This window comes from Hydra viridissima, unplaced genomic scaffold (assembly GCF_058129835.1).
Source record: "Hydra viridissima isolate aposymbiotic clone 2 unplaced genomic scaffold, HvirCarnegie_v1 scaffold_8, whole genome shotgun sequence".
In the NCBI taxonomy this organism is placed as follows: domain Eukaryota; kingdom Metazoa; phylum Cnidaria; class Hydrozoa; order Anthoathecata; family Hydridae; genus Hydra; species Hydra viridissima.
Window position 1 is genome coordinate 6,057,342 of NW_028324307.1, and position 27,999 is coordinate 6,085,340.

At 29.3% G+C, this 27,999-nt stretch overlaps 2 protein-coding genes across 12 annotated transcripts; one reads left to right on the forward strand and one right to left on the reverse strand.

Moving 5' to 3' along the window:
- Positions 1-11,909, reverse strand: LOC145186677 (synaptotagmin-15-like). Of its 8 annotated transcripts, none has more exons than XM_080062876.2 (5): positions 11,789-11,909; positions 2,275-2,332; positions 857-1,647; positions 530-650; positions 1-448 (listed from the first exon to the last, which is right to left on the reverse strand). In XM_080062876.2, exons 2-5 carry the CDS (start codon positions 2,291-2,293, stop codon positions 135-137), a joined length of 1,245 nt encoding a protein of 414 aa, XP_079919002.2. In that variant the 5' UTR covers positions 2,294-2,332; positions 11,789-11,909; the 3' UTR covers positions 1-134. The 8 variants fall into 8 exon arrangements, with proteins under 8 accessions (XP_079919002.2, XP_089950912.1, XP_089950913.1 ...); XM_090094786.1 differs by lacking the exon at positions 11,789-11,909 and adding an exon at positions 5,034-5,249; XM_090094787.1 differs by lacking the exon at positions 11,789-11,909 and adding an exon at positions 4,996-5,159.
- LOC145186664 (uncharacterized) lies at positions 4,776-27,997 on the forward strand. Of its 4 annotated transcripts, XM_090094760.1 has the most exons (19): positions 4,779-4,898; positions 6,080-6,430; positions 6,609-6,774; positions 8,755-9,272; positions 9,501-10,670; positions 12,530-12,733; positions 14,082-14,857; positions 14,967-15,072; positions 18,745-18,888; positions 18,985-19,304; positions 19,595-19,766; positions 19,904-21,700; positions 23,187-23,219; positions 23,392-23,669; positions 23,972-24,122; positions 24,637-24,786; positions 25,358-26,128; positions 27,515-27,620; positions 27,746-27,997. In XM_090094760.1, exons 4-18 carry the CDS (start codon positions 9,239-9,241, stop codon positions 27,583-27,585), a joined length of 6,177 nt encoding a protein of 2,058 aa, XP_089950886.1. In that variant the 5' UTR covers positions 4,779-4,898; positions 6,080-6,430; positions 6,609-6,774; positions 8,755-9,238; the 3' UTR covers positions 27,586-27,620; positions 27,746-27,997. The 4 variants fall into 4 exon arrangements, with proteins under 4 accessions (XP_089950885.1, XP_089950886.1, XP_089950887.1 ...); XM_090094759.1 differs by lacking the exons at positions 6,080-6,430; positions 6,609-6,774 and having other exon boundaries at positions 4,776-4,898; XM_090094761.1 differs by lacking the exons at positions 4,779-4,898; positions 6,080-6,430; positions 6,609-6,774; positions 8,755-9,272 and having other exon boundaries at positions 10,067-11,168.
- Positions 27,998-27,999: the final 2 nt, after the last annotated feature.

Consider the following 27,999-nt stretch of genomic DNA (forward strand, 5'->3'; position numbering starts at 1 on the left):
TTTTAATATGTTTTGTGTTCATCTTTAATTCCCAAAAACATGATTAAAATTAGTTAATCGTGTTTAGTTAACGCGTCCGGTATATTAAAAATTGAATTTTTGTCAGTTTTAAAGATATAAATATATTTTGTCAGTTAACTTTTTAAGTCGTGCCACTCTTTTAATGCTGTGTGAGATTTTTGTGCCATGTTTTCCCAATGCTCTAGCTCCTTCCCTCGAGAACACAGGCTCCCTCCAATAATAAAGGCACCGAGAAGACGATCATTTTTCATTCCGCTCATACTTTGAAAAACCTCAAAGTTTAAGCAACCGGCATCCAATTCGTTGGAGTTTATTTTGAACTCCATTGTTTCATTATAAAATGGTTCGAACGAAGATTTGCAGATTGACGTTTTTTTTACTTTATGCACTTTGCTGAGAACGAGATACGTTATTTTGACGTAGGTGTCTAAAATTTCAAGAAAACCTTCTTAGCAAGAATAGCAACAAAATAATTCAAAGTAACATGAAAAACAACTTCGTTTTTTACCTGGTGGAGAACTTCCAACTTCTTCAAACAATTGAGAACCGCGTATCACGTTTACGCTAATACGGTTTAAATCAGGGAAGTGCGTGAGCCCAATTTGCAATCTTCCAGAACCGGCGCATACCTGGGAAAGCAAAACTCATATTTCAATTTCGGATTATTTACAAATGATAAATTCAGTTTATTAAAATGTAAATTAAAGCTTACTTTTGTTAACATGTAAACTGGGCTCTGGTTTTTAGTTAACCAGGTTTGGAGAAATTTCCTGATTTCCGTTTTTTTGAAAAAAACTTAGCAATCTAGCACAAGCTATTTCAAAGAGCTATTTACCTGAGAAAACTTTTCAACATCTCTGGATACTTCTGTAACCATTGTTACGTCCAAATCACTTAACGGATACAAAGCGTGACCAATAATATTTTGACGCATAAATCGATCCACGTCAAATACGGTTATTCTCAACGTTCTTTCAATAAGCAAATTGTAAGACATTGTAAAAATAAACGTCTCCTTAAAAACAGGATGACGCGTTTTGCGTTTCATTTTAGATTGCAAATACCGTTTTTCGTCAGGTAGTAAGTATAAACGAATAAAAGGATCACAAGACGAAGACTGTGACACTGCTGCATTTCGACCGAGCAAATTTCTTATTCTGTCAACTGTGACGACAAGTTTTTCTGATTGCGCTAAATATTCTAAATTAAAATATACACGGCCAATATTTCCCGGGGGTAGATCGTTGTCGGTTTCACATTCACTATCTTCACTGGAATGATATAAAGAGGGCTTAAATTGTCCCATTTGAGTTTTAATTACTCCTGAATCTTGTAAGTCATCTGTTAGCGAGCCATATTGCTCTTTGTTTTTATTGGACTCGTTAAGCTTTTCGTCACTCCAAAAAAAAGACCTTGAAAATGTCGATTGCGGAAGAGTAAACTCAAGCGTGTTCACTTTAAAATTCGGTGATTTTGTGTTAATGACATGTTGTGAAGTTTCAGTTTCAGAAAGCCGTCGAAAACGTTTGCCTTGATGTTTGCGCCAATGAAAAAACCATAGTGCTGCACAGAGGATTAGAAAGGCTGCCAAAGCAATAATTACGCCCCCTAATCCATACATCTGTTCTAAAAAACAAATTACAGTAAAACGAATAATAAAACAGCAACAATTTGTTATTTTTTGCGCCAATCTAAAATAAAATTGGTATTATAGCCACTTGTTCTTATTGTTGCTTGTTCTTATATTATAGCTATTTGTTCTTATTGCTGCTGTTTTGTATGGTACAGTGATTAGAGTTTCACCATGAACCTAACACAAAAATGCCACACGTAAAATTAGTCAGCAATGTAGAGCTCATTGTGTTCCACTTGGCTTTCTAATATTTAACTCTTCACCAATTGAGATTCTTTAATTCATGCAGCAAAACAACAAATGAAAGTAACTGCAGTATTACTTTGATTTTAAGTTGATCTACGAGATAAATCCTTAAGGGTTTTTCTGTTTATCTTTAAAAAAAAAAGAATTGCTTTTTTAAAAAAAATTAAATAGTGATGATTCAGCAAAATTATTACGTATATTCATTGAACATGCAAATGATAAAGACAACAACGGCTGACGGTATTTTTAAGACAGTTAAATATATCGGAAAAAGTCAGCCATTTAATTTTTTCCTAATTATACCACGAAAGAAACTATAGTAATAAAACTGCATAGCAACAGCGCGAAACAATAAAAAATAACAAACATCATACCAGTCGTGAACCCCGTCATTGTCGTGTAGCAGACATCAAAATTTGAATTTTACATGATCTGAAAAAGAAAATATGCAAACAGAAACTTTTTTACGCATTAATTCAATTCAAATAAAACCTTTTTAATTTTAGAATAAGTACCATTTTTTTTTTTTTCTTCGACATAAATATATCAAATAACTATGAATATTTATATCAAACAACTATAAATATTTATATCAAACAACTATAAATATTTATATCAAACAACTATAAATATTTATACCAAATTACTAAAAATATTTCAGCGAATGCTAACGTACTCTGGCGGTGTGGTCTGGTTTTGTTTTCCTTTTCAAAAAAGAACGGTACAATTTTTTCATTAATGTGGTACAGAAACAGCTTTTTTGCTTTAAAAAGGGAGGGCAGAAAGAACTTTTAAATATTTTACAAAGCAAAACAGAGCAGAAGAAAAAAGCTAACATTTTTTTTATTATTTTTCTTTTGTTAAACACACAAATACGTCTGTAGCCATTTGTCAGGTCTTTAAAGGTTTATCATCGTCGCGACATTTTTTCTGTTGGAATACTCGTGTGTTGAGTGGAGAAAGTTACCGTAATAAAATAGGGCGAAAAAAAAAATTTGCACAGAAATTTAAAACCAAATAGGCAAATCGTGTTAGAGGAACAAAAAAATAAAAATAAAAAAACCTCGCAAAGATTTAGAAAAACTTACAAACAACGATAGTAAAAACAAATTTCTTTCTACTTTTTACGTAAAATTTTAAAATAAAATTAAACCACAAATCGGTTCCCATATTTTCTGTATTCGCTTTTTAATACTTAAACTGCAGTACAGTGCATGACGGTAAAGGAGAGGAAGACGGATACTCGATATAGCTACAAAACCTGGTTTTATCAACATCAAAAAGGAAGTACCTTCAAAATTTTTTGATACTGGTTTTTTTGTTGTTGTTGTTGTTTTTTTTTTTTTTTTTTTTTTTAGCAGATGAACAAAATATATATAAAGAAATAAAGAAATATTTTTAGTCTTTAATAAGTCTTATACTAAACGGTTTCCGCATGATATATAGAAAATCTTATTTTAAATAATGAAAAATAAATAAAAAGTGAAAGTTTTAAAAGTTTTTGTTTTTGGAAAATTCTTCCTTAACAACGGATCGCTATTTTTCGCGCCATCATTCTATATGCGAATGGAAAGAACTTACTTTCTCAAAAGATAGATAAAACCCAACGTATAGGACCCAGCGTAGTAAGAAAGAGTAAGATGTGTGTCTCCTTATCGATAAAAGTAAACGACGTCATATGCTTAAAAATAGCTACATTAATTTAAATATGTAAAAATATGTTAGGAACGGAATTTTAAAAACCGCCAATAAACTACCAAAGTTAAAAAAAAAAGACGATTTATTTCCGCATTGTAAAACGCATAACAGACAAATCATGCTAAATCCATTACATTGTCTAAGAAAAGTAGAAAGTCTTTAACTAATACAAACACAGCTGCATTTACAGCTCCGTAATATTTCTTAAAACTAAATCCATCGTGAAATTTTATCTTCGAGAACTCAGCAGGATCGCAAAATTTTATTTTTTCTTAAACATCCACGGAAGAGCGAGTAATGCACGTGTTTTTCTTTTGTGGTAATAAAAGCAAAAAAAACGGAAAATAATAGAAAACACACAGCATATTTAAAGAAATCTTTAATAACGACCTCCTTATTCGCTTTAATTGTTTGTTCGACTAAAAAAAATAATGCTGTTCAAAAGAAATTACTTTGTTTGTTTCTAAATCACCTATTCCTATTTCAATCCTTCCATGTTAAACGTAAATTCTTTTTAATAAAAATAACTTTTCTTTTTATCTCGGATTTGTGAAGAATTTTTATTATAACATTTTTTGTAAATTTGATATGGATATCTACAAAAACGCGCGTGCACACGCTCCACGCGCATACACGTTTTAATATAAATATATACAGCTGGTGTAAGATAAACATTAACTGCTGATTACATTTAAAATAGTTGAGGGGTACCAACTTTGAAACAACCCAACACTTGCACCTCTTATATTGGTCTAAAACTTCAGAAATAAGAAAAAAATTGAGTGCGCGTTACCCAAAGAAATTAAATCAATTACTAAACTGAATCTATTTAAATTGATACTTGTTAAATACGGGTTCTGTCTTTGTAAATTTTTAATTGCGATGAATGAAAAATATTTTATAAAATTTTTAAAACTGCATCAAAATAAGAAGCAGAATATTTATATTCGCTCAAAGTTTTATAAACAAGCTTAAAATTTGTGAGAGTTACGAAACTTATGATTTATTTATAGTTAAATTATGACTATAATCAAATCCAAATATCATAACTGAATTAAATACATTAATTATAGAAATAGTTAAAATATTTCTTATTGTAGAATAAACTTTCGCAATTTCCACCTATTGCGCGAATTATAGAGACCGATTAGCGTTATATTTCATTATTACTAAACGCAACGAAAAAATTTAATTTTATTTTATAGCTTCACGTTTTGAATCCTAAAATGCTCTGCGTAATATTTTGCACAGGGTACTGAATAATGACTAAAAGCAACACAAAACTTAACAGATGAATGAGGTAAGAGATGACAAATATAATTGTTGATGTAAACTCATAAATAAAAGTTTGGTGTAACATATATATATACTAACACAACACCCATTAACAAAATTACTTTAAAATCAGCAAAAATCGCCAAACATAAACCTTTACTTTGAATTTAATTCTTCGATTAGCCTCTAATCATCCAAGACACACGTTTCCAAAAACTGACAAGATTTCAAAACCTGATACTATTAAGAACTCGCCATAAAATAACGACTGGTTATTTCTTCAATTAAAAAAAATTAAATTAAACCGCTAACTCTATTAAAGAAGTGTGGTCAGAAACATGGAACTGCAATTGTTCATAACGACTTTTTAATTCACTAAGCCACGCTTAAATAACCCCTATTAAACAGCAACTAACAACGTAACGTTGCAAGTTGAACAGCATACGTTTGTTCAGCAAATAATGGAGTTTGATTGAAGGTTTGATTAAAACCATGGGAGGCAATATACCATCAATTTAAAAAGTCTAGGAACTGAGTCATCTACGTTATGACTAATTACGTCATAAACGTAGATTAGTCATAACGTAGATGAAGTCATGAAGACTATGCTAAAAAACCATAAAAGTTCAGACTGACATGAATTATGTAAAGCCTTTTTTCTTTATTGCTGCACGTTCTTTTAAACATATTAAAAAGATCTCACTGCATCCTTATACAGATCTTTAAATAAAGAGCATACTTTTGCTGTATAGGTATTAATTATACTAACGGGTTAATTAAAAAAGTTACTAAAAAAATTTAAATCTTTCTATTACATGAGGTATTTTTTTCTGAGGTAACTATTCATGGTAACAGAGATCCAAGAATTTTTGTAAAATTTTATTCACGAAAAACAATACAGTAGAAAATTAATATTTGATTAGTTTTGTCTTCTATAAATAACTCCAGACTGGAGGTTTGGAACGAGTGAAAATACCTCGCGTAACTCAACTTTTTTTTCTTATTTTGCATTAACGTAAGCTCTGGCTCGAGCTTTTATTATACAAACTTTAATCATTTTGAAAAATTTGAGCGAAAGTGCACTACCGCCAGTCACTGAATCCAACAGCCTGGAAACACGGAGCGTCAATTGCTGATTTCATTATATAAGTTCATTTTTCTTAAGTTATCCCATTGAGAGTGCATCAGTTTTTTTTTCTAATGTAGATTTTTCAAAGGGAAATTATCTTCAAAAGTATGAATTTGAAATTGTTTAAGCTCTTATCGAAGAAAATTTATTGAACTGCGATGCCAATTTTGGCTCAGATGTGAAAATTGCTGTCATGATACATTTTGTGAAAAAAGAAGTATATCGAAAACCATTTTAACTCGCCTCATCGCCTCATCGCTAAACATAAAAACTGAATAGTGAATAAAGAAACTATTGAATCTTTAAGTCAGGAGAAGCCAGAAGATATTCCTCATTCTTTTTACTTCAAAATATGTTCAAAGCGCAGCAAAAATCAGCAAAAGATGAATCGTTTTCTGTTACCAAGGAAACTCAAAATATTTTAAAAAGTAAGTTCTTTCAATTCATATATTCCAGCTCATATTTAGTAAAAGATTTACTAATTTTATTTAATATAAATGCTGAATTTTTTTATTATTTTAGAAATACGAAATTCTTTTAAAAAATATTAATCGTAATGATATGTTTCTCTTATGTTCTAAAATAGCCAACTATGTTTTTCTCCAGCTCACTGGTTCTACCACTGAAGACACAACTTTTAAATATGCAACTTACCATAACATAAAGAGGAAAATCTATCATCACTTATCTCAGTATATTTGGCACCTCACATCACAAAATTTAATAAAAATGAAACGCCTTAACAAAAAATGATGAACCAAAAAATTTTTTCGTAAGTTTTAGCTACATCTTTTTGAAATTGGAAGATTTTACTCGTAATGTATAAACTCTCAATGTTTTCTTTTAAGAGCCTTCCTGAGAAAATGCTTTTTTAGAAAATGCTTTCTGAGAAAATGCTTTCAGGTTCTTAAATTTTTATGAACCTGTTAAACTTAATGCTGCCTCTAAATTTAGACAAAAATAATTTTGCAGGTTTTTTTTTGGTGTAAACTGGGTAGTGAATTACTTAAATTGATAATATGAACAGAAATATGAGTTATAGAAAACAAAGGGGTCGAAAATATAAGCAATTTGCTAAAGAAAAGAGATTGGAAAATATAGAATGCTCATCAAACAGCTGCTGTAGCAGCTGTAGCAGTAAACAGTTATTAGAAAACGCAATATTAAAACTCATAAAAGCTTACCAAAATTTCCTAAGGAGAAAAATTAATAATCTATAAAAAAATATATCATAGCTATAAAAAAAAAAAAAAAGAAAAAGAAAAGCGCTGAGTTTGCAGTTTGTTTTATTGAACTATGGCGTCAATATTTTAAAGTAAATCCCTACAACTTTATTAAAAAGGTTGCATGTTTTATTCCGTTGTTCTAATGGAAGATTGATGAAGGTGTACTTGACTGTCCTGATCTAATTCAAGCTTTATTAAATTTGAAAAAAATTTAATAAAGTTTGCTTCAGAAAATAGGCAAAATTGAAGAAACGATCTAAAAAACTGAGTGGTAAAAACTTCAACATATCAAGGGTGTTTGACCTAGCTTGAAGATCATTTCGTTTTCTACACATATGTGAAATAATGGATTTTGATTACCAAATACAAATGTATATAAAAAATTTTTTTTGGAAGTTAAACTACAAGCTCTCAGACAACAGATAAATTGTCCTTTCAAATTTTTTCTAAAGAAAATATATTTTTAAAGTGATGGTTGTACAGCTCATTTCAGATATAAATCTTCAAGTCGTTTTTATTACACCCATTTATTTATGTTTTGCTACAAAAATTCATAGAATAAAGGAAAAGTCCACCATTTAGCAGGACCTTTTTTCCTTTTGGATATTATGTTACAAGAATGAAAAAGTCATGCTTTAAAAATAAAAAAACCATGTCAGTTAAATGTTAAAATGCTTAGTGGACCAACTTTTTTAAATTAAAGCGATTCCTCTTTATCATCTCGATGCTGAGATTCTTTTAACATATTCAAGTTTTTTAGAATTCTGAAAGATATTAAGATCCAACCTGGTGCAATCGTCTACCATTTCTAGTGAAATTTTAAGAAGATACCTTAATTTTAGTTAAGTTACATTAATCATCTTAGAAGAGGAGGCATCGTCATTTCCATAGATAATTTTGTTTGTGGGGTGTTGTTTGATTGATTTTAAAAATGAAAATCTGTTATATTGCATATCGGAATAACAATTAAAACCATACCTTATCATTTAACAAACCAGAAAAAAGTTTACACAATATTTTAATCAGTTTTTAACGGCCAAAAAAATTTCTCCGGTTAAATGGCCAGCGGAATTTCCTCTACAACTATGACGCTTCATACACCTCAATATTCTTATGCTCGATAAAAAAATTTTTTTTTTACTTAGCTTATATCAAGATTTCACTGTTTTTTTTTAAAAAACACCGTTGATTAATGGTTATAAATGTAAAGAGTAAATAAAAAATCAGTTAGCTTACAAAGTATTGAACTATGGAATAATTTGAAGTTTAGGTATAAGCAGCATTTATTTAGTTTAAAGAAAAAAAAAAAAAAAAAAGGAATAATAATAAGACGCAACTACATTGATAACATTTGGATGACTGCTCGGATTTACAATATTCATTATTGAAATCACGATATGTGCATTCTTCGTTTTCATATTCAAAGTGAAATTTTCAAAAAAATGTATTTTTACGATTTAAGTCGAAATAGCCGGCTTTTAACTGGCTTTTAACTGGCTTGGATAATATCATGGTTTTTTTTACAGGTTGATGAACATTGTATGACAGAAGCTTATAGAGTACTTCAATCTTTCTTTGAGCAACACTTCAAAAATTGCCTCGTTAAATTGAAGTCGCTTGCATGCTTGCATGAACAAGGATACGCACAGGTATGCACACCAAGACGTTTCTCGCAGTTACAATTATTATTCGCACCAAGAAAGAGCAGCAAAAATGGCAGGCGTTCTAATATTACAGCGTTATCAAAACCTACATGGTGTGTTTTAATTAATAGAAGTAGATTTTTCATCTCGAAACAGTTTTCCGAAAACTACTTTTAAAAATTTTCTACGACTATTTATCCTTACACAATTTTATTCTAAAGTTACGGTAGCGACCAATCATGAGTAGCAACTGAATTGTAAATATTTTTACCGTGATTTTTAAAAGTGAAAATCAATTAGACCGGGAGTTTTAGTATGGGATCCTTATAACTGATGATTAATACTAAGTCGTGTTGAAAATTCACCAATGTTTCTGATATTTTACTTTGTTGGTTTTTCAAGTAAGTAAATATCATTTTTATTTTTTGTTTTTGAAAAATTGTTCTTGAGTTTTCTATACTTAAAACAAAAAATCCTACTGGTTTAAACTAAACTATTTTCACCTCAAATTGGCGATCAATCTCTTGAATGTAAAAACTGACAATGTAATATCTTCAGAGTCCAGCAAAATCAAAAAGTGGAAAAAATTATAATTGTTAATCTTCCCCATCTCTTTCTTATCACTTTAGTTCATACGTTAGTTCCTTGCATAGGTGCATTAAACCTGAAAAGTTACAACGTTGAATCTAATAAAAACAAAAATGACAACCTCAGACTTCGTCGCAACTCGTTATACTTTGGTAACTCTAACCTTGTCAAGAATAGCAAACGGTTCAAAGTGCATTCTGATGTTAGCAATTACGCTACAGACGTTTCACCAGATATATATTCAGATTCTCAAGATGTTCCTTATTCAGATCCAAATGATGAAGATTCATTTACAAAAAACTTAATAAATTCACTTACTCATGACGACGAACTTTTACTGAAGGGGTCTAGACGCGGTATAGAGACGGAATCAGACGGATCGGTCAATAATGCAAAGATTGCAGTGTCAGACTTTGACAAACAGCAATCTCAGCATTCAAATGTTAATAAAGATAACAAAAACTTAAAAGAAAATTTCGATATGCAACACAACGAACACAACAGTCACTATAACGGAGATGGTGTGTCAAATATCCTTTGCAAGGGTAATGATGGTATGATAGATACTCATTATAAAAGAGATATTAACAAATGTTTATACTTAAATGATAAAACTGATCAGCTTTCTGAAAATATGCCATCGGTAGAATCGCCCAACAAAAATGAACTGAAATACTACAGTACAAATGAACAAAATAAGCTTGAAGATGATCACTCCACAGATTACAGAATGCAGTCAAGACACCATAATCAGCTCAAGGATTATAGTGAAGAGGAAAATCATAGAGAAAAACTAATCGCTGAAAAATATGATAAAAGTTCGAACAAATTCGAAAACCAATTTTTTAAAGACGAGAATTTCGCAGTTGAAAATTTTTTCGAAAACAAACAAAAAAGTTACAAAGAAGACACTAACTACAACATGAAACTCGAGGACGAAAGCAAACACAATCATTTAAATAGCTATGCTGAAAATCCCCGTTTTCAAAACAGCTACGAAAAAGACTTTTCAGAATATCACACAAAAGAAAATGAAGATTTTTTAGCTGAAGACCAAAGACATAGAACATTTGATCATTTCCTAGAAAACGAAGATATCAATTCTGATGAGCATGTTGATGACGGGCACAGAAAAGCTGTAAGTAGCACTGCGCCATTAGCGAGTATGCAAAAAGAAGTCCTAGCAGATAAAAGATTCATGGCAAATCCAAGTAAGTCTGGGATTTTACGCTTTTGATATTTTGGCTGTTTTAATTGCCTTCTTAACCCTCAGTTTATTTTCAAAATAACTAATGTTGTTGTTTAAAATTTAAATACGGACCAGAATATAATTAGCATACGTGATTGTAATAGACATAGCTTTAATTAATGCAATGGTAATTATCAGTGTTTCCAAAACGAGGGGAAGTTGTTAATTTTAAAAAATTTAAAATGATTTTACCAATCGAGTTGAAGTGCTGTGGCAATACAATCAGATCGTGCGTTTTGAAAGATTTGTAGTGTCGATCTTATCGAATGGAGACCGGCCATATGTTCGATGAGAAGTTCAGAGATCGAAGGCTACTGAAATAGATCAAGCTCCTCAACAAATTGAATCATACTAAGGAGCCCAACATAATCTGGTTTTTCTCTGATAAGAAGAATTTTTTGTCAAGACCAGATGCATAATACGCAGAACAATCGCTGGGTTGCCATGGGAATGAAAATTGGTAAAACTATTTTAAATTTTTTAAAAAAGTATAAAAATTAGTTTTTGGCTTTAGCCAAATTCGTATCATTAAAAACGAATACAGAGACAGACTACACGTGGAGCCAGATGCTCGCTCCGCAATATCTATAACTGAACCAGAAATTAAAGACCTGGTGTGCATGAAGCTCATAAGTCACATCAATTGTTTTAAATTTAAAAAGGTTTTTTTAAAGTTGGAATATTTTTCTTCTAATTTACAACTAAAAGTACGAGGGGGAACGATGTTTAATTTTTCTAGAAAAAATTACAAAGTGGAATTGAACAAAAAAGTTTAGGAACCACTGGAAATTATTTATCTAAGAAACCAATATAATAGATATAATTATTTATCTAAGAAACCAATATAATAGATATAAACCGATGTAATCGCTATAAATTTTGTCACATTTATGATGGATTATATCAAAGCTAGACAACTTTCAAACAACATCTCAGACTTTTCACAACATTTTTTAATCTAAATCAGCTGTTTTTTTTACTTGTCGCTGCTAGAAACATTTTTTAATTCTGATTGTTCTTTTACTCCACATCCTGTTTATTATTTCTCAGCAGATTTTTGTTTCAATATTTTAAAATTACCTGATAGCGTCCTTCTTTTTCTTTCTTCGCTCCACAACTATAGTTTTTTTTTTTTGTTTTTTTTTTTTTACATTTCAAAATAAAACACGTAGCTTTCTTCGATTTGGTAAATGAGTTTTGGATTCAGGAAAACAAGCGATTATTCTTCCGGCAATGTATTGACGTCATCAAAAACTTTGACTCGATTTATTTCAGCACCACCTTGCTTCTTTAAAAAAAAATAATTTTTTTTTACATTTTTAAAATTACAATCTGAATCATAGAAAAGTAAATGAATGGAGACCTATTTTTAAAATCACAGAAAAAAAAAGGACATTTTTATTTTGCTCTTCACTAAATAAAATTGCAAGCATAAAGTTTGTGGAACGTTGCCACTCTAAAAACTGGTATCGTAAAATCTAAGTAATTTACAGAAAGTATGACGTTATTGGTCGTACAATAAATGAGAACCAAATGAGAAAACCACAAATTTTCGTATTTGCGTCTTATTCATCATGTACCAATCCTTGCCTATCACTTCTGATAAACGAAACTACTATTCAAATAAAAAAAAAACTGGCACAAATGAGGTGTTTAATGTCTTTAACATTAAAGAACTATAAAAGTCTTAAACACGAAATTCTGTTTTTCTCAAAAGTGTATAACTGTGGGTCTTCCTCTGTGGTCTTTAAATACTTTTAGTGTATCAAAAAATTTGAAACCATATTTTTGTACTGTTTTATTGAAATGAATTTATTTCAGATTTAGATAACACGTTCTTAAAGCATTCTATCGGGGGGGAGATATTGGAAGAGTATAGACATTACCCTAACGAGTACCTCACAAAAGAAGAAAGTTTAACGGAATCAGAGAGGAATGTTAATCAAATCAAAGATGCCGTAAAGTTAGATGCCGAAGGATTGAAAAGCGAACTATCTGCTATTAATGAAGAAGACGAAAGGATTGGTATGTAGTTTATGCTTAAGATTTTTTTATTAACTGTTTGCGATTATTTAATGATAAGATCTAAGTAAAAAATAAATAAATAAAAAGAACTATTTTGATGTTTTCTTGAGAAAGGACAAATCGCATAAATGATGAGAACGTAGAAATACAATTTATAAAAAAATCATAGAAAAACAAAACAAAAATAGAAGTGCATACTAAATATTGCAATGAGCGCCAGGCTTTTTAAATTATATGAATTATTTACTTCAAAAAAACTTCTTAATAATTGTTACCATTCAGTTGGGATTTATGCTTTGATGTAGTACAGTTAAATCTTTCGCATGAGTCTAGCTGGCTTTGTTTTTTCTATGAACCAATGCAATTTTTAAAGTTCTACAGACCGGACGTCTTAAAGTTTGATGTCTCCGCTAATGTTAGCGTTGCGCTCGTTTTTTTTAAGAAAAACTTCACAATCATGGAATTTGTTTGCGTTAATTAGCAAAAAGGGCCTTTAAATTTTTATTAAAAGACCTAAATTCAATTTTTTCAACACTCACTCCGCATTTCTTAAACGATGGTAAAACTTACGTATCGTCTGTCAAGCTTCAGTTTTATTAGATTTTATAGAAATGAAGTGAAACGCTTTATGTACTGTCTAGAATTTGATTATTTAATCGTTTATATCCTTTTCCACTATAAATACCAATTAAATCAACTAGATTAATTGTCCAAGATGTAAAATATTTCGCTGTCAGTTGTAAAATAAAATATTTCATTAGCTGGTTTTGTAGATGGTTGTTTAAACAACCTCTCGAATAACCGAGAACCGAAAATAGGAATTGTTAAATTCTGTATGTTGCTATACTTACATCTCTAGCATCTTATATTTCTGGCATTTTAAATTTTATCATTCAGTCCTATTAAGTAACATAAGATGCGGACAGACGAAAATCTAAAAAAGAATATCTTTTATTTTTCCATTTTTACACTCAATCCTTCTGCTGTTACCTATTGAAAGGTCAAGTATATTTGCTTGATATAAATGTGATGATGATGCCTAAAACACGAGCAATCTTAATAGCAGTTATGTTGAAACCCTTGATAATTAGAGCAGTATTAGGAAAGTAAAAATCTATTTGAAAATGATCATCGAGCGCTTAATAAGTCTTTTAAATCATTTCATTGGAAAAAAATCTTTTAAGTATTTAAAAGAATACAACCCCATAAAACAAATAAACTTATTGTTATATGAATCACGCATAAATCTTAACTCTTGAATAAAATTATTTTTCTAAGAACCAGCTTCAACTTAATAACTCGTTAAAATAATCAAAAAGTGATTGAAATTGAATTTTTTCAATGCTAGGTTCAATATTTGAGAAGAAAAATCAAAACCGTGAAAGTCGTGAAAAGTATGAGACTACTGAAGGTAGGAAAGACAAAGCTGATGTGCTTCAGTCACACAAGGATAAATCTAAAACTCTCCCATCAAATCCTCCTGAAGAAGAAAGTGAAATGAAAAGAATATCTTTGATCAATAAAAAGATCGATGATGATTCTAAAAAAGTTGACGACTACGAAGAATTTGACAAAGAAACGAAAGAGTTGTTAAATATTGACGTTCGGGCAAATGGAAAAATTGTTGATACAAACGGTCAACACCCTGCTTCAAAAGAAGAAGTTTTTGACAAAGAGAATATTGGTTCTTACTTCCAAACTCCACTCAACAGTTCTAATCTTCTAAAGAATTATTCAGCGAGTTCGGAAGTAAACTCGCTCTTAAAAGAAATCAACGATTTGCAAAACGAACTTGAAACAGCAAACCTAAAGTCTGAAGAAAGCATCAAAACCTTTAAGAACTTGAAAGATTTTGACGGTTCACACCTTATTGTTAAAAAAACCCTCTTTTCCAAGATGAGTGACGCTATAGAAAAAAGGAACGCACAAACAAAAAAAGGCGTTCCCCAGATTTACTTTAAGAATAATTTTGATAATGAAAATTCAGCAAGTTCAGCAAGATCTCAACATGAAATCCGTGCAAAAAGAAACGCAAAAGAATTTAGCATTACACCCTTCACACCCATCACACCCATCAAAAGAAAAGCAACGACGAAGAAAATCTTAAAAAAATATCAAGTGAAGGTAAATTGCAAAATATGTAATAAAATTTATTAATATATGTGAATGAGTAAACGGATACGGTGTTTGTTTACGGTGGTTCTTTATGATTCCTTTCTTAACTATATCCCAGGTAAAAAGCATCATCCCAATAATTATGGATAGTCTTAGTAATGAATATCAATCAAACAGAAGTCGAAAGGAAGTTTTGACTCGCAAACCTGAAACTAAATACGGAGGTAAAAATTGTCACGTGCCATAAAAAGTTTTCACAATTTTTAAAATATGTGAGTGATTCTGTAAGCGTGTGGAAAGCGTGTTTTTGATATGAGTTGCGATGGAGAAACTTTAATGCTCCAAACTTTATTCAAAGATTTCTTAAGTTAATACTGGTATTAAATTTAAGCTAGGACTAAAGTCAAATTAAATGTAATACAACAACGTTTGACGTGAATATAAAATAAACAAAAAAGTATTTTTAAAAAACATAATCGATGTTTTCTTATGTTCTAACGTGTACTTACAATCAAAAGTTAATTTTTTGCATACTTTTGACAGCTATCTCTTACACAAACAATGACGGAGTTGAGTTTAAATATTCACTGGGGACAGAAATATTAAACTTTGAACAATCTAGACACAGGTGTTTGAGTAAAGATGGAGATGACCTTGTTAGCATTAAGGATGAGGAAGAGCAAGAATTTCTAACTAGTATCATTGCAAGTGAACCTGGAAATTATTGGCTCGGTTTAGAGAATAAGAATGGACTATTCGAATGGATTGATGGGTAAAATTTTTGCTAGTAACTTAAAAAGATCATTATCTTTTTTTGCTTTAAAACTTTAAACATCTTATGATAAAAAAAGTTGTTAACAACTTGTTGATTTTTATGATTATTGTTTTTCACTTTAAGCATTTAATAGTAATCATGACCATAAATGTTTATCTTTTATCGTATTTTAGTATTTTTTTTACTTTATTTAAATAGCTTGAAAACAACATTTAAAATATATTTCGTAAAAAGTGCGCATCAAGATGCGAGATCGAAAAAAAGCTCAGTAGAGAATCAAAGGTTTGTAATTTCTAGAAGCTTTATGAGGATAGTTAGCATCAAGTAGCAACGGCAGATTCGGAATTTCCAAGACAGCATCTTGTAATCTACTTACATGGTATGAATGTTGAAGATTCAAACAAAAGAATTAGGTGGTGATATGTAACCAACGAGAAGGAAGATATGATCATTACAAAGCTCTCCAAATGATCCGAGAATGCCAGCAACTTGGCTGAAAGCTGAGTTGCATGAAAAGTACAGAGTCACCGGCAATGCTTAAACTTTTAAATAACATCTGCGTGCTTAAGGACTTTTTATAAGTTGATTAAAAAACTATACCCAAATTTCCCAAACTTCATGTTAACTGAACATAAAAATATTTGGGTAAAAATTTGTAACAAATTTTAGCCTACGTTGTTTGGAGCTGATGGAAAAATTACGTTAACAAATGTACAGCCTAAAGCAACTTCTAGCAGTTGGTTCTAACTTTAAACAGGATGGTTTAGGAAGAGTAATGGTTATTCATAGTTATCTGATGCTCCTCATTAAAGGTATTTTTGTCTGATGCTCCCTATTAAAGGTATTTTTGTCTGATGCTCCCCATTAAAGGTATTTTTGAGCAAATTACGTTTAATAAAATTGTTGAAAATGTAACTCCAAAGATATGAAACTTGGATGGATCTATTAGCAAGATAGTAAAAAAACTGAAACACACCACCAGCTCTGTCCAAAAATGTTTTTAAAACAAGAGAACTCAGTTTGCGGAGATGCCGTCACAAAGCCCAGATTATAACTCAATCGAATATCTTTGAGAGTTTCCAATCTTTTTTTTTTTAATCTTTGAGAACATTTTTATCAATAATTTAAAGAAAATAACCAACAAAAAATGTTTTTACAAGTTTAGAAAATATGGATGGAGATTGACATTTAGAACTCTTGAAGTGTCAAGCTATTCTTACATCAAAAAGATTCCCAAATAAGTCCTAAAGATACTAAAATAACTCGATATCAGAAAAACAAGAAGAAAAAGTTAGTTTTTCATCATAACGTTTGTTTATGTAATAATCAATTATTACATCATAAACAATAATGATGTAATAATGATGTAATAGCTAATGTTATGATGTAATAACATCTTTATAACTTCAAGTCTGAATTACGAACGTTCAGTTCCATATGATTTCGTAATTACTTTGTTACGAGAAGGTATAAGTGGCAACTTTTTTTATAAATAGATAAAAATTACGAATAGTCGTAAATTTTTATGTATTTTTATTTGTTAGTTCACATTCAAATTCGCAAATATTCTCGTTTTTAAATACAATTTTACAGAAGCTTTGTAAAATTTTAATTAAGTGATAGTTTGGCGCAAATAAAAGTTAATTAAACTTTTGTCACAAAATGTAATAAGTTTTTATTTGCTTGGGTGGACATTTCTTGTGTATGTGTTGCAAAGTTGTCTGTTAACAACCTCTTACGCCAGGCTTTGCGTAATTACTCTATCTTTCGGAATTTTTACTTTAAAGTGCCACGTCTTCGGAAATTGTTTGGAATTTAATTACGTAATTACGACTTTTCGTAACTGAGAATTTTTTTTCGTGAGATGTAATTTTATTATAGTAAACAAAAAGTTGTTAAACTCAACATTAAAAATTCAAAAGCAATAAAAAAAAATCAACAAGTTGAAAAAAACTCCACCAAAAGTAGCTTCATAAAAATTTTATGCGTTCCAAAAAAATTTTCTCCACTAATCCTCGCTCGAATTTTCAATTTAGAGAACCTTTATCATATACCAATTGGAAAAACTCAACCAGATATCATGACCAGACTGACGACTGTACAGTTATTGACTCGACGGGTATGTGGAACATAGTTAATTGCTACAAAAAATACAATTACATTTGTAAAAGTTCTAAAATTGCATTACCAGGAAGATATCTTTATAAAGATCCACAGCAACTGTCTTCAATTCACAAGAAAGAACTAGCAAATAAACTAAAAAACATTAATCCAAAAGTAGACATCCATACTCGCTTGAATAATTACCGTACGGCTCAATCAGATTTGTTTGGAAAGTCTACATCTTCCAAAGTGAAAGAAAAGAAAAACACCAGTGAAGGCGATTCAACCAGCCTTTTACTCGATATCCCTTCAACCAATTTTTCGCGCGATGCTCCCGTAGTTGACTTACCATTTGATTATAGTTTCCTTCAGGAACCTGAGAAGTTAAAACCGCAGAATATTAGAAAAAAAAATCCTAAACATGAGGAAAATGAGTTTATTGATCTTAAAGAAATATACAAACTGATGCAAAAATACTCTTCAAATTCCAATTAACAAACAACTGGCTCAAACACTAGGCACCAATCTAAACTAAAATGACAATCGGCTTCCGCATATCATGACGAAGCACCAATCTAAACTAACACGTCTTAACAAATGCTTAATCTTAAAAAAATGAACTTACGACACATTGATTTTGCTGATGATTTTAAACCAAAAGCCCTAAAAAAGATAGAAATCTTTTGACTTCAAATTTGATTGAAAATATCAAAAAACTTGTCATCTGATTTTAAATTCAATCTTTAAGATACTTTTTGTAAAGAAACATAACCAATTAAATAATTAATGTGATGTAATAGTTAGAGTGCGTTTTAATCTACATTTAACTTTCAAAAATTATTACATTAGTTATCATAGTGACGGATAATCAGCATATTTGTTGTGTAAAATATTTGAATTACTCAGACATTCGTAAAACTTTTTAAATAGTTAAGTTATTTATCGGTTACGAATTTTTTGAAGCGTCAACTGTTTAAATAAATTTATTTCATTTTTAACTTTGAAGCTTAATTTAAAGTTACAGCAAGAATTTCTGCCAAAGCTGGTTCTACAGGTGATTCTAATGTGCATTCAACTAATGACCTTAGTTTGAAAAGACAAATAACTCCGAGGTTATTACCAAGTTATAGGAAACGGAATGCCATTGAAAAATCTAAAGAAGGTAGCCGATTTTTTTTTTTAATAAACGCGAAAGTTGACAATAGTAGTAGAATTTTCTTAAAGTTTCTATTGTCATTAGTAATTACGTTGTTTTTAGGAAGAACTTTACAAATTGTTGTCAAGTCCATTGGTTGTTTTGACCCTCCATTTCATGGTAGCAACTGTGATGCAACTCTTGGATCTATCATCGTTAATGGAGCTGAAGTTAGCCCAAATAGGCCCGGTTTCAATATTGTTGTTATTGATTTTAAGACTGGAGAGATGGAGCAAGCTACATCATTCGACACTCATGGTGAGGCAGGAGCTTTTAAAAAGCTAGAGAACATGCTTTCAAATTTAGAAATGTGGAAAATAATTTGCATCGCTGTAAAAAACGATGCTGAAAGCTACCTCCCAGATTCAGCTCTTCATTCCTTTGTAAGTAAAAGTTAAAAATTCTTTATAAAAATGCTTTAAAAAAAAGATAAAAAAAAAAGAGTTGTAAGACGAAAACAGTTGCGGTACTTGATCCCCAGTATTTCTGCTTATTGCCATAATGTTGAATTTATAAATCCTTCAGACTTCATTTTTTGAACTTTATTTCTCAATCTTAATTGCTACTGACACTTTTTCAGTTTTTCCTAAAAAAAAAAAAAAAATACAAAAAAAAAAAAAAAGCACCAATAAACATTAAAAAGTAAAACTTCCAATAAAATTTCAAAATTCAGGAACGTATTGGTGCTCAAGGCATTGCAGTGCAGAAGATAGAGTATAGGTCAAGTTATGCATTTGTTGGACTATCTGGTCCTGAAAATGCAAGAAATAAGATGAATTGGTTGCGAGAAGAATCGACTAGAGCTGGTGATGGACCAAGTATCATAAGTGTTCATATTAAAACAGGTACCATATTTGCACCAAATGCAAAATTTTAAAAGGACAATGAATAATAAGAAAAAATAAAAAATAAAAAAAAAAACAAATAATAAAAAGAAAAAAGTTTTATTCGTATTTTAGCTAATATCTTTCTTACTTTTGAGGTCTCGATGCTTTTGAACAAGCCGGAGGAAGAAATGTTGAAAGTAAAATACAAATTCCAGCAAGATTTCATAAAACATCTTTCGGTCACGGTTACGGTCCCGTGGAAATAATTTCAACCAATCAAGAATCAAAAGATTTATTAGACGACAGTGGGAATGAGAGTAGGTTTGTGCAAAAAGAAAAAGAAAAAGAACGTCTTTTTTTAGCCGACAAAATTAATTTTGAGCTTCTTCGTAGAAAAAACAAAGAAGAAAATATTTCTCCAGACACATCTTTCAGTCTACCTGACACATTAGCGACAGAAAGAAAATTTAATCCGGTGACCTCAATGCCCGATAGTTCTAAAACTATATCTAAAGTTATAGTAGGAAAACCTGAAAATATGTCGGCTATCGAGTTGCAAATACGCAATTTGCAGATAGCTCTCGCGCAAGAAAAACAAAACTACGAAAATATTGTAAAGATGGCATTAAAACAGAACAATAATAATCCAATAAACTTAAACCCTGCAAGTTCTTTAAATCAAAATTCTGAGCTTAGTTTTAAACCCACCTACGAGCCAAGTCCAATACAGCAAACAAAACCACAAAGTAGTTTGATAGAGTCTTCAACTAGTTTGCCGACGGAAGATGTTGTTGATAAACAGAAACAAGGTCACAACCAAGCAGCAATTGACTATGAAAATGTTTTAACTATCTTGAAATCAGGTAATCAATTCAATGAAGAAGAAACAGCAAAAAAAGGTTTTGACATTTATTCTGAAAGGCTATTGGATAACGCAGCTAAAAAGTTAATTCAATCTTTCAAGACCTCCGCAGCGAAAGAAAGTCTTTCAAAATATCAGCCTGTGGAAAGATTTACGTCAGATAATCCTCTTTCTAAGCTTTCAAACGCTTTTGCTGTGTTGGATGGTTCAGGAGCTGTAAACGAAGCAGGTATTTCAAGGTTGGATGAGCTTTTAAAAGGTTCAGAAGACATGTCATCTATCAAACTTAAAAATAATTTTTATAACAGCTTGAAAAATGTAGCATTAAGTTTTCCTTCTCAAACCACAGAGGAAGACGCTACATCAAATAAATCTCTGCCATCTTCAATTATAAGCAGTATCCTTTTGGCATTAGGGAAACAAGCTGTCTCTGGTGTTACTAAAAATTACGAAAAAAATGATAACTTTCAAAATGACAAGGAAAGTGTAGCGAAGCAGGCGGTCGGCGACCGAAAATCTGAACAGAATATTAATGACAAAATTTTAATCCAATCCATTTTATCTGGTCTGGTTCAAGACTTGATTCCATCAAAAAACCATCCCGATCTTCAAAGCTTTAAAAAAAATACTGACACCGAAAGCCAGTTTGAAATGATCGGTTCGTTAGGTTCTAACATATCTCCTGGAGCTCCCAACCCTGCTTATGATTCATCTCTAGAAAAAGAGGAAAGAACAGCACTAACCAACCATAATTTTTATGCAACAGCCAATACAGATACTCAATATACTGGTCAAGGTCCGATCGGCTCAATTTCCCAAACAACTTTTGAAAAGAACCATGACTATTCTGACACTTCAGAAAACTCTTCGGCAATAGATTCCTCTTTAATCAAACAAATTATTGAAAAAATACCACCTGAAACTGTTCAAAAGCTAGTAATCCTTTTCAAAGATAAGGTTACCAAAGAAATGCAATTAAAGATTCATTCTCCTCCATCCCTAGAATCAAAACCGGATGAGACTCGCTATTTTAACAAAGCTAAGTTGGACGACTCGTGCATGTCACCGTTAGTTGCATTTTCAAAAACTTGTAAGTTTCATATTTTATTATAAATTTTAAATGTGGCTTTTTTATTGCATATAAGCTCTCTTTACAAAAGGGTCATTTTTATATTAGACCTACCAATAACTGAAAGTACCCTCCTCTAATTTACCTTAAAGTTTGGATTAAAAATTTTCAACGAAAACAACATTAAATCTGTTTTCTGATTCTTTTATCTCTCTAAGGAAGTGCGTGTTGTTGTTAACTTTGACGTTTCTTCGCTTAAAATAAATGTCGTTAACTTTGACGTGTTTTCGCTTAAAATTCTCGTTCCGACGTTTCTCTCTCCAGTTCTGATGTTTTGGAATTAACTTATATTTTGTATTTTGCGATTAACAATCAGAGAACCTTTCTTTCCAGACATTGTTACCCTGTCTTCATCATTCTCGTAAAAAGGAAACCACGTTTGTTTTTAACTGCTCAGTTTTTCTATTGTTGTTTTTTGGTGATACTTAGTCATCTTCCAATAAAACCTTTTAAATAAAAAACTTTCATTTTCTTTTTACCTGTGTAATTTGTGATAACAAAGCCTTTCATTATTTTAGCCTGGGTAAAATTATTTTACAGTCAGAAGCTTAATCTTTTTTGGCTCAGGAGCTGTGACACAAACCTTTCCTTTTAACTCTTCAATGAATCTAAACATAGATTTATGAGTTTTTTTTTGTTTGATATCTTTTGCTACCTTAAATTAAAATGATCTAAGCTTAAAAACGTTTTTAGTTGCTTCAACGTGCTTTTCTAAAACTTTACAAGTCTCAAGTTTCTCATAAACTTTTAAATAAGATCATTGAATAAAGTTTTTGGTATGTTTTTTTAAATAACTATGGTGTTGATAATCCTTAGCATGTTCTTTTTCAATCATTTGAAGAATAAGTAGTTTTTTAGATATTATAAAGCATCTTTTGAACAGGAATCAAAAATACTCAGCATGATAAGTGTTTCAATAGTTTGATTGGTAGATTAATTGAGACTTTCTTTTTATGCTTTTTTAGGAGATCATAGCATGACTTAGTATTATTGAAAAATATATATCCTGATAAATAAGTGGGGTGAAAAGGGCTACAAAATATTGATTTTTTCTCATTTTTCTGTGGAAAATATGCAAATAAGTTAGATTTTATCTTCAAGTAAGGACATTAGTTGCTGTACTATGTGTGCCTTTATTAAGGATTTATTTAAAACAATTTTTCTGATGACGCCAGTGTTGATTGCAAAACCCAAACTTCAAGTAAGTTTCATCTCAAGTTGATTTGATATGAATTGACCTAAATGTACGTTAAAAGTTAATGAAATGCAACCAAGAAAAAGTTTGTTAAAAGTTTGTGCTTATTAAAAGTATGTGCTCAATATCTGCTATTCAATCTTAAAATCTATTGTTAACTAAAAATACGGAAATAATTTTGATTTGTTTTCCGCAAATTTATTTTAAACAAAAAGACGTCATTAAATAGAAAATTGATTTTTTTTTTTTTAGGCATTAACGATTGCAATGACAAAGAAACACTGAGTGAGTTTTCTTTAAAATATGACTTCTAAATGCATTGAAGTAAAATAATTCAAAAATCCGTTTTATTTTGATATACAGTTACAATTTTCAATTTTTTTGTCTTACAGTTTGTTTTATATATATAGGTTTAATCATCTCACTGAAATAATTTATATTTTACTTTACATTTTAGTTGGTCGTTACATAAACTTACAGTCTTCAGAAACAAAGGCAGTCATAAAAATAAATGGGCAAGATTGGAGCAAGGACGAAGACGGTTTTAATTTAGTGGTTTTAGATTTTTTGACTGGTGAAGTTGAGGCTACTGAATCTTTTGACACTGCTGTCGATGGGGGGGCATCTAGAGCCATGACAAGCTTTATAATTTCCCTTGCACCAGGAAAAATAGTATTAGCAGCAACTCGTGGAAATGCTGGCGAGCTCATGGGAAATACTGCCTATACAGCCTTGGTAATTAATGTGATGAACTTGTCCATATTCTCTGTGCGTGTCTCTGAGTGCGTGTGCGTGTTCATACAAACTACAAACTTTGTTCTATATTCTAATTAGATGTTTTATGTAATATAAATAATGTGCTATAAGTTATGTAATATAAATAACATATTATAGCTAGTTTAACATAAATAATTTAACAAAAACATTTTTTATTTACATAAAGAAAATCTAAAATAAGAAAAAATATAAACCAAGAAAATTTTGATAAAGTGACCTTTAGAATTTCTCCATTAATATATTTTGTCTTTTTTTTCCAGGCATATATAGGAGCGATGAATCTTTTTAATAATCATCTGAATAATGGAGATAGATATGTTCTGTTAGGTGCCACTGGTGACTTACGTGCTATTAATCAAGAAGATCTTGTCCAATATGGCAATGATATAGCAGAAATTAAAGCCCCAATAGGTAGACCACATACTAAATGGCTTTACAATCAATAAGTTTGTATGAATGCAACAAACAAAAAGTTAAAATATTTAAGCATTTTGTTAGTCAAGCTCTTTTAGCCGGTTAATCTATGAGAATTTATTTGTTTTAATCTGAAAGTTTTGGTCTTGTTTGCTTTCAATGCTACTTCTGTTAAAAAGAAAAGTTTTTTTTTTGTTCAGGAAAAAATTTTTAACATTCCATTTTTCAGCTGAAATTGAAATTTTTTGATATAGGTTTTGAGGTTATGTAATAGAGGTTGAAATCTTGAGATTTATAATTTTAATTGTTTGCTTAAAAGTGAAATCTTCAGTGTGATTGATTAGTGTGTGTGTATGTGTATGTGTGTTTATGTATATGTGTGTGTGGTTTGTGTGTGTTATATATATGTATATATATATATATATATATATATATATATATATATATATATATATATATATATATATATATATGTATATATATATAGTCACTTAAAAATGATTTTTTGCAGTTATTGGGCCTGGAGCAATGAATGATACATGCTTATGTTTGAAGTCATGTGAAGCAAAGGAGGATTTTAAAAGTTTTAAAGATGAAAGTAACAAAGAAAAATCAGGGAAAGCTTATGATCTTCTTACTGGTCATTTAACAACAATGTCAGGTGCAGTTGAACTATTTTTAAACAGAAAAAGTACTTTTTTATTTGTAAGAGTTTAGTTATTTGACTGACTGCATTGATTGGTTTATTTTGGTTCGGAACAAATTTCAATGTTAACATAATTTGAATTTAATTATTTTTGGTTAAAGCTGTCAACAACCATTGTTTTAAAAGTAAATAAAACCTTCTAAGTTAAAGCTTTAACAACTTTTAAATATCATAAGTCAAGGTTTCATTTACATAAAATGTTACCTAAATTAAGGTAATCACAACAAATGCCAGAAAGAACATAGATCTCGAAAATAACACTGATTATAAGAAGTCTGCTTTATAAGAACTTAATGAGCATAATGAACATAATAAACATAATTATACAGATTGAAAAAATTAAAAATTCATTAAACAAATATAGCAACCAAATCAAGACAAATTACGCTCTCAATGTAAGAGATTGAGACACAAAATATCATGACTAAGACATGCTCAGTATATATAGATGATTACATGATACATATAGTATGTTTAGTATTAATAGTAGTTGCATCAAGTCCTTATATAATTAAAATTTTTTCAGGGGTTGTTGAGAAACGTGTGCAACACACACCAATGAAACTCTCAGAAATCAAAAACAAAGTTAATGGTGAAGAAGAAGAAAGTGATGATGGCTCGTTTGTCCGAGAAGCTATAAATACATTGTTATCTTCAGAATCCTCAGATAACCATGTAAAATCTAAACTTAATGAAAATATACAAGAAAAAACTCTCCATTATGAAAGTGATGGGGAATCAGAAAGTGAAGCATCTGGCTATGCAAAAACAGCAGAAAAAAAATCAGGGAACTTGAAAAAACTGGCATCATTGGGAGCTATGGATTTAAAATTAGGAGATGCCAATATAGAGCATGAAAGTACCGATTCTACTGAAAATGTGGTACCAACTGCCTTTGTTGAAAAAGAAGCAGAATCTTCAAGCGGTAATGATGAAATCAGCAAGGCAGAAATAATTCTACTCAGGCAAAATAAAAAACAAACCTCGTCCAAACTTCGCCATAATCAAATGAAAGGGTTAACTGGTGATTTTGCTAATCAAGAAAATCTTGACATAGCTTTGGGAATGAAGGATAAATATCAAAGTAAACATTCAAGTAAAAAGTTAGTTGACAACATAATACAAGCTCTACATTCGGTGAAAACACAGCCTGTTCACTCTAAAAAAGTGAATTTTCATAAAAACTCATTTCACTCACTTCCAATTGTAAAAGAGCAGGGGTTATCTCTGTTAAGCAAATACAATATAAACTTTTTAAGCAGCAAAAAAAAATCTGATGAAAGAACAAAGAAAAAGGGTGAGTCAACAAAAAAAAAATGGGTTGCATTTTTCAAATAAAGATAAAGGTTATAGTCTGGTACTTAGAATCAACTGCATACCCCCTGTATTCCTTTAGTTGCCCCCACTTCTTCTCTCTCCTTATTGTTGTTATTATTATTATTGTTATTATTATTGTTGTTAATTATTATTATTGTTATTATTATCATTATTATTGTTATTATTATTATTGTTATTATTGTTTATTAATATTGTTATTATTATTATTGTTGTTATTATTATTATCATTATTATTAATATTATTATTATTGTTATTATTATTATTATTATTATTTTTATTATTATCATTATTTTTGTTATTATTATTATTGTTATTATTATTTATTAATATTGTTGTTATTATTATTATTATTAGTGTTATTATTATTATCATTATTATTAATATTATCATTGTTATTATTATTGTTATTATTATTATTGTTATTATTATTATTATTATTGTTGTTGTTATTATTATTATCATTATTATTAATATTATTATTATTATTGTTATTATTATTAATATTATTATTATTATTATTATTATTATTATTATTATTATTATTATTATTATTATTATTATTATTATTATTGTTATTATTATTATTATTATTATTGTTGTTATTATTATTATCATTATTATTAATATTATTATTATTATTGTTATTATTATTAATATTATTATTATTATTATTATTATTATTATTATTATTATTATTATTATTATTATTATTATTATTAGTATTATTATTATTATTATTATCATTATTTTTGTTATTATTATTATTGTTATTATTATTTATTAATATTGTTATTATTATTATTATTATTAGTGTTATTATTATTATCATTATTATTAATATTATTATTGTTATTATTATTGTTATTATTATTATTGTTATTATTATTATTGTTATCATTATTATTATTATTGTTGTTATTATTATTGTTGTTGTTATTGTTGCTATTATTATTGTTGTTATTATTATTGTTATTATTATTATTGTTATCATTATTATTGTTATTGATATTGTTATTATTATTATTATTATTATTATTATTATTTTTATTGTTATTATTATTATTATTATTGTTATTATTATTGTTGTTATTATAGTTATTGTTATTGTTATTATTATTATTGTTATTTTTATTGTTGTTATTATTATTATTATTAATGTTGTTATTATTATTGTTGCTATTATTTTTATTGCTATTATTATTATTGTTGTTATTATTGTTATTATTATTATTATTATTATTATTATTATTATTATTATTATTATTATTATTATTATTATTATTATTATTATCAAAACGGCTTTTTTTAATATTGAAAATCATAAAAAAAAAAGTTTTCTTTTAGAAAAACAAGCGAAAAAAAAAAGTTTTGATGACGTGTACAGTACCATTGGAAACAACTTACACTCGAGATAAAGTTTTGTTTCTTGCAATTTCAATAATCAAATAAGGTAAGTGATATTAATTTTATCATATCATATCTATTGAGCTAATTAATTTATTTACTATATTTATAAGTAAAAATATATAGTTAATAAGGGGAAAAAACTAGCATGCATAAAAGTATATTTTTTAGGACAACCCAGGCCTCCTGCAAAAGGAACATCATAAATTGATCAATGAAGCAAAATAAGAAATGTTCATGTGGTAGAATGGAAGAGCTACAAAAATAAAATTTCTTCTTTTCTTCTTTGATTGTGGAACTTTTACTCTAAGTCTGAAAGCTAAAAATAAAAAGTTCAGAGAAAAAAACATTTTTTTAAACTGATATTCTGAAACATTTTTTAAACTACAATTGTAAATAAAAAGTTATTAATCACAAAACAAAGA

Coding starts and splice junctions, on each gene's coding strand:
- LOC145186664 (XM_090094759.1), top strand. CDS start 9,239: ATGTTTCTGATATTTTACTTTGTTGGTTTTTCAA. Junction 9,273..9,500: donor TTACTTTGTTGGTTTTTCAA/GTAAGTAAATAT, acceptor TTATCACTTTAG/TTCATACGTTAGTTCCTTGC. Junction 10,671..12,529: donor AAGATTCATGGCAAATCCAA/GTAAGTCTGGGA, acceptor AATTTATTTCAG/ATTTAGATAACACGTTCTTA.
- LOC145186677 (XM_080062876.2), bottom strand. Junction 651..856: donor ATGTTGAAAAGTTTTCTCAG/GTAAATAGCTCT, acceptor TTGCTTTCCCAG/GTATGCGCCGGTTCTGGAAG. Junction 449..529: donor AGTTGGAAGTTCTCCACCAG/GTAAAAAACGAA, acceptor TTGAAATTTTAG/ACACCTACGTCAAAATAACG.